At 43.1% G+C, this 5,456-nt stretch overlaps 2 protein-coding genes across 2 annotated transcripts; both read left to right on the forward strand.

Moving 5' to 3' along the window:
- Positions 1-1,753: 1,753 nt before the first annotated feature.
- Positions 1,754-3,185, forward strand: F5J12DRAFT_786308 (uncharacterized protein; the record flags this gene model as incomplete). Its single annotated transcript, XM_051743407.1, has 9 exons — positions 1,754-1,831; positions 1,934-1,947; positions 2,084-2,137; positions 2,329-2,373; positions 2,435-2,552; positions 2,674-2,727; positions 2,856-2,960; positions 3,018-3,089; positions 3,135-3,185. 9 exons carry the CDS (start codon positions 1,754-1,756, stop codon positions 3,183-3,185), a joined length of 591 nt encoding a protein of 196 aa, XP_051595542.1.
- Positions 3,186-4,519: 1,334 nt separating this feature from the next.
- On the forward strand, positions 4,520-5,367 carry F5J12DRAFT_786309 (uncharacterized protein; the record flags this gene model as incomplete). Its single annotated transcript, XM_051743408.1, has 5 exons — positions 4,520-4,664; positions 4,775-4,793; positions 4,898-5,079; positions 5,133-5,300; positions 5,358-5,367. Coding segments are annotated over 5 exons (524 nt in total), but the record flags the coding sequence as incomplete, so codon positions are not given.
- Positions 5,368-5,456: the final 89 nt, after the last annotated feature.

The raw sequence follows: 5,456 nt of genomic DNA on the forward strand, positions 1-5,456 counted from the left end.
AATCTCATTGTATTCAAGCAAAGCATAAATGTCAAGCAGCTTGCACTGAAGCTGGGCAACAAAAATGATGAGGTCTTGGAATAAAAGGGGGTGATGCCACAAGGGCAAAACCTTGTGTTGAACTGACCACACTAGTTGGGTCATAAGGTCTCAACCCACAGGTTGATTGTGGAGGGGGTGATAGTGGCTGCACAGTTGCTGAAGTAGTTCTTCAAAGGCCTTGACCTTTGCCTCTTCAAGCATTCCCACCAGATACACAGAGCTGAGTGGAAGGACAAAATCCATGGATGTTGGAGTGAACCAAGCAATATTGAGAGTAGGGACCATATTTTTTCAAGGTATGCAAACAGCACATTCATAGTTTTTTTCATATGTTTGAGGCCATTGGAAGCAATCAACAAGGCCAAACTGACTGTCAGCACATGGACAAAGATCAATTTCTTTGAAAATGTACAGCTCCAGAACATAGTCCACATTGGGTGATGTGATCACCCAGCAGTCCTTGCATGCAACCACTCATGCATCCAGTGATGTAATTTTAGCTGTGAATGGTAAGTAAGCTCCAGGAAAACACAAAAGTAGAGGAACATACCATCACTGGGCTGGGTGAACACTTTGAAGTGGGTAAGTGCAGTCCCCCAGGACATTTTCACATGTGTTGGAATTGAGCTGCAAGGAATAATGGACAGATCATGTGTAGATTAGTTGGTGACAGGGTGAAAGGCATGTAATTAAATACTCATGTTTGTGAAAGAAAGCAAATGAATGTTGGTGGTGGGAGAGGGTCCAGGATAAAGGGCAGGGTGAATGATGGGGAAAATGGCACATAAACAACATGCACCTTTATAAAAGAATATAAGAGTACAGCAGTGGTAGGAGAAGGTCCAGGGCAAAGGGTTTGGTAAACAATGGTGTGAATGGCCTGTAGTTGACATGCACCATTTATGAAAGAAAATAAGAACACAACAGTGGTAGAAGATGATCCAGGAAGAATGGCAGGGTGAATGACAGGGTGAACAGCAGGGTGAACCATGAAATGAACAATGGGGTGAACAATGGGGTGAATAGCATGTATAGAACATGCACCTTACACAAGAAAGTAATGGAAGGAAAATGGTGGGAGAGGATCTGGGGTAGAGGGCAAGATGAACTCCTCAAGGTCTTGAACACCACTAGCAGCATGGTGGTGCTGGGGTGACCTCAGTGACACAAAGTCAACAGAGTGCAACCTAAAGTGACACAAAGTCAACTTCAGGTCAAGATGAGCAGCACAAAGCCAACTCAAACCCAATGGGAGAAGACATGCATGGTGGGGAGGGACATGAGACCTTGAGGGCAGAGGTGCTGAGTGACAAAGTGAGGAAGGCAAGGGTAGAAGGATGAAGAGTAGTTGTGGTCAGAAAATCATAAGTATTCATTTGTTTGTAGGGATTTACCTATTATGCTTATGTACATATATTGATAGTGATGTTTGATGTGATAGCCTGGAGAATTCCCAGGGAAAAAATACCTAAGTCATAGGACCATGTTCCAGCTGCACAGTGCCCAGCAGCTCAGCACTTTGTTACAAACAACTGTCATCCTCTCACCTCCCTGTCATTGTCTTCCTGCTTGCTGCCTCTATGCTTCAAGTTTGGATGGATTGGCTGAACCTGAGCTGGCTGTGCTGCTCACTCAGAACTGCAGCTGACTTTGTGTCACTGCAGTTCATACTCTGTTGACTTTGCATCACTAAGGTTGCCCCAGCACCACCATGCTGCTAGTGGGGTTCAAGACCTTGAGGAGTTTGTCTTGGCCTTCACCCCAGATCCTCTCCTTCCCACTTAAAAAGGTATGTTTTATAGCACTATTCCCTCCAGCTGATTCTAAACACCTATGTTCATTCATTAGCACTGATCTTGTTTCTCTCCTGGGTCACTGTCACTCTGCCTAGTATTGCTGTCTGAGGTATGTCCATTGTTAGCAGATGTTGATCCTGACTCATTATCATTATCAAGTGTGAGGTTTCAATCATCTTGTTCAAATCTGTACTTGTTGCAACTCTTGTTATCAGCTATGAGATTTAAATCATTTCATTTGTCAGTACTTGTTGCATCCCTCACCCACCCACTCCGTGCTCTATTGCAGTCTGCAGTAGGTGTGTTGTTATTGGCTGTTGATCCCTGCTTATCATTATTATAAGGAATGTGCCCCTGTCACTTTTCATTGAACTTACACATCCAATCATGCACTTTAATATCTAGGTATAAGTTATCTTGTTCATCTCCACTCAACCACTTACCTCATTCCACACCCACCCACTCTGTGCTGAATTGCAGTTTGTGGTAGATATATAGTTATTGACTGTCAATCCTCACTTATCATTGTTATGAGGTATGTCCTACCTTTGCATTTCATTGGACCTACAAATCTGATCATGTTCATTAATATCTAGGTATAAATTACCTCCATCAGTGCTCGCCTCATTCCTCACTCACCCACTCCTTGTTGTATTGCAGTCAGAGGTACATCTATCATCATCAGGTGTTGGGTTGACTTATCATCACTATCAGGTATGTGTCAGTCTCTTTTTGTTAGATTTATGAATCTGATCACCCTCTCTAATATCTAGGTGTAAATCATCTTGTTAGTTGATGCTCACCTCATTCTTCACTTGGCCAATTGCTATCATAGTCTGAGCTATGGTATTATTACATACTCGTGATCTACAGTTACTGCTGTTATCAGGTATGGCATGTGGTCTGTTTACATTGATTTACAAATGCAGTCAGCCTCTCATAATCCCTAGGTACCCATCTCATTTTCTAGCACCTGTTAATCACTGCAGAAATAAAGTTTGATGTCAATGCTCCCAGAACCAAGTTTCTGGTAATGATCTCCTTCCATTCCTCACCAACTCTGTGTTGTATGTAGTCCAAAGTACCTGTATTGTTGTCAACTTTGTTCACTGTTATCATCAGGTATGTGTAGTGGTCTCTGTTTGTTGGATCTGAGAATATACCTGCTCTAGTTACCAGGTATACATTATTTTGTTCATTGGCACTTGTCTCATTCCCTACCCACTCCATCTGGTACTGTTGTCCAAGGAAGTATGTTTAAATCTTTTTGTTGAATCTACAAACATTATGAAATAGATGTCAAAATACGGTTTAATGTCAATGCTCCCTGAACCTAATTTCTTGTAGTGATCTCATCTGTATTCCAAGGTACCTGTATTATTATCAACTGTTCACTGACACCTACCATGGTTATTTGTCAAAAGAATATATCACCCTGTCTGTAGGTTTGACATCAACTTTTTGTTTTTATTATATTTTCTGCTCACAATGACAATGACAGTCCTACTCTATTGGTTGACATGCCACATTTTTCCTCTGCCCTGAATGCTGGATTTCCATTCAATTGACCCTTCTCAATAGGATTGTGCAAGCTAGAAGGAAGTGAGGGTGCTAGTGTGAATTAGGTGTGTAGGCTTCTTCCTGGACCAAATAAATAGCTCAGTAGTGAATGTTTCATCCTCTGTTTTCTCTTCTTCCTTGCCTTCTTTTCTTCACTCACTTCAAATCAGGTGTGTAACCCTTTGTGCAAGATCATAAATTGTCCACTAACCAATGTTTGGCCTGAACCCAGTCTTTCCTTACCCAGTCATTCCTTACCTGAATGTCTTTTCCTTTCCATCTTGCTTGATTTCACATCAGCAAAGAGTGTGTGGTGACTACATGTTCCACAGTTCCACTGGCCCACAGTTTGACTACATGTCCACCAGGTCAAATTCATCATGCCTGTGACTAGTGTCAAGTCTGGGCCTACTCCAACCAACTCCAACACTAGGCAAGGTCTGGGGAGAGGTTCAGAAGCAAGTCTGACAGGAAGAACTGAACTCTGACTGGTGGAGTGTTGGCAGGAACAAAGTCCACCAAGATAAAGGTGAGTGGAGTGAGAGCATTGGGTTTAGCTCATGCACTACCCCCTTGCATGATCTCACCCCTTGTATTTCAGGGTGAGAGTACAGATGGACAGTCAGTGGCAACTCCAACAAACAGAAGACAGAGACAGAGGGAGTAGGAACTAAGTCAATATTTGTACTGCAGAACAGCAGAGTACAATACATGCTTTTATACTACTACAGAGGTATGGTAACTGGAATCAGAACTGACACACAGAGACTTGTAAAATTTCAAGTAAAACTTCCTAGATGACAAATGAAGGGTAGACAGAGGACACACAAATGGGTAACACAAAAAATCCCAAAGAGGAAACAGTCCAGGCACTGGGCCATGTGGTGCACATGCTGCAGAGTACCTGATCACACACTGTCAGTGAGAAGTCTGAAGGGTAGTCACATGACTCCTCAGAGAATGGCCCACATGGTCCAGTAGGAGAGCAGTACAAGTCTGACAGCAGTTGGAGTGGAGATGACTCATAAATGTCAGGGGACAGGTGGAGTTGGTGTGAAGTGAACAAATGACCTGTGGAAAGGGATGTGGAGTGAGTGAGGACCTAGGACAAGTGCACAGTCATGACAACTAGGTCACCTGCTATTACTTTCAAAGTTGGTCCCCCTGTTGGTGCCTGGAGGTCAAAGAGAGTCAATCCTACCATCACTTTGCCCACCAAAGCCCAACCTTCATGTGGTGCAAAGGCCCATCACCGGGTAGTCAAATGTGAGTACAGACCTACTTCCTGCATCTTGCATACTACTGTCTCAGCTCTTTCCATCAGTGTGAGGCAGAAATCAGGATATGATTTCTGAAACACATGAGCCAATGTCAAGGGATGGTGAGGAGTGCCTGGTGTGTAGTGCTACCTCTTTTTTTTTTTTGCTTACTGACCACTGTTTTCAGAACCATGAATCCAGCTCTGTAGCTTGACATCCCCCTCTCCAACCATGCTCAAGTTGCAATTCTTTGCAAGGGTTGACAGAGCAAGAATGCAAGGATCAGTACCTTGACTCCTTCCAGATGAGACAGGTTACACTCCAGAATGGTATGAAGCTTGACCATGCTGTTGCCCTTGAGCAGCTACAATTGGGCATCATTTCTATGGAAGATATAGTTGCTGAGCAGGGTCACAAAAAGTGTAAGTGTGTGAACTATGTATGTAGCTGTATTCCTTCTCAAGGTTGCCACCAGCTGTTACCCCCAATGACAGTGAAGAGGATGAACAAGCTGTTGAGAGTATGGTGAAAGCTGAAGGTGATCTGGTCTCAGAGAACCTGGTGAATCATGATGGTCACCAAGCTGTTGAAAATATGATGGACTCCATTCATCATGGTGATGTTGAGCATGAAAGTGCATCAGGTTTGTTTATTTGATTAAACTGCATTATTCACATAATTTACATGTGTCATTGAATAGACAGTGATTGGTCAGCTGACCAGAGGCATGACCTTAAATGCAAACAAACCCTGAGAGAAATCTGTGCTGGCAATTATGATACTGATATCCATCCTTCCA

The sequence above is a fragment of the Pisolithus orientalis genome (genome assembly GCF_024613125.1).
Source record: "Pisolithus orientalis strain OTSU chromosome Unknown F5J12scaffold_53, whole genome shotgun sequence".
Lineage (NCBI taxonomy): Eukaryota > Fungi > Basidiomycota > Agaricomycetes > Boletales > Pisolithaceae > Pisolithus > Pisolithus orientalis.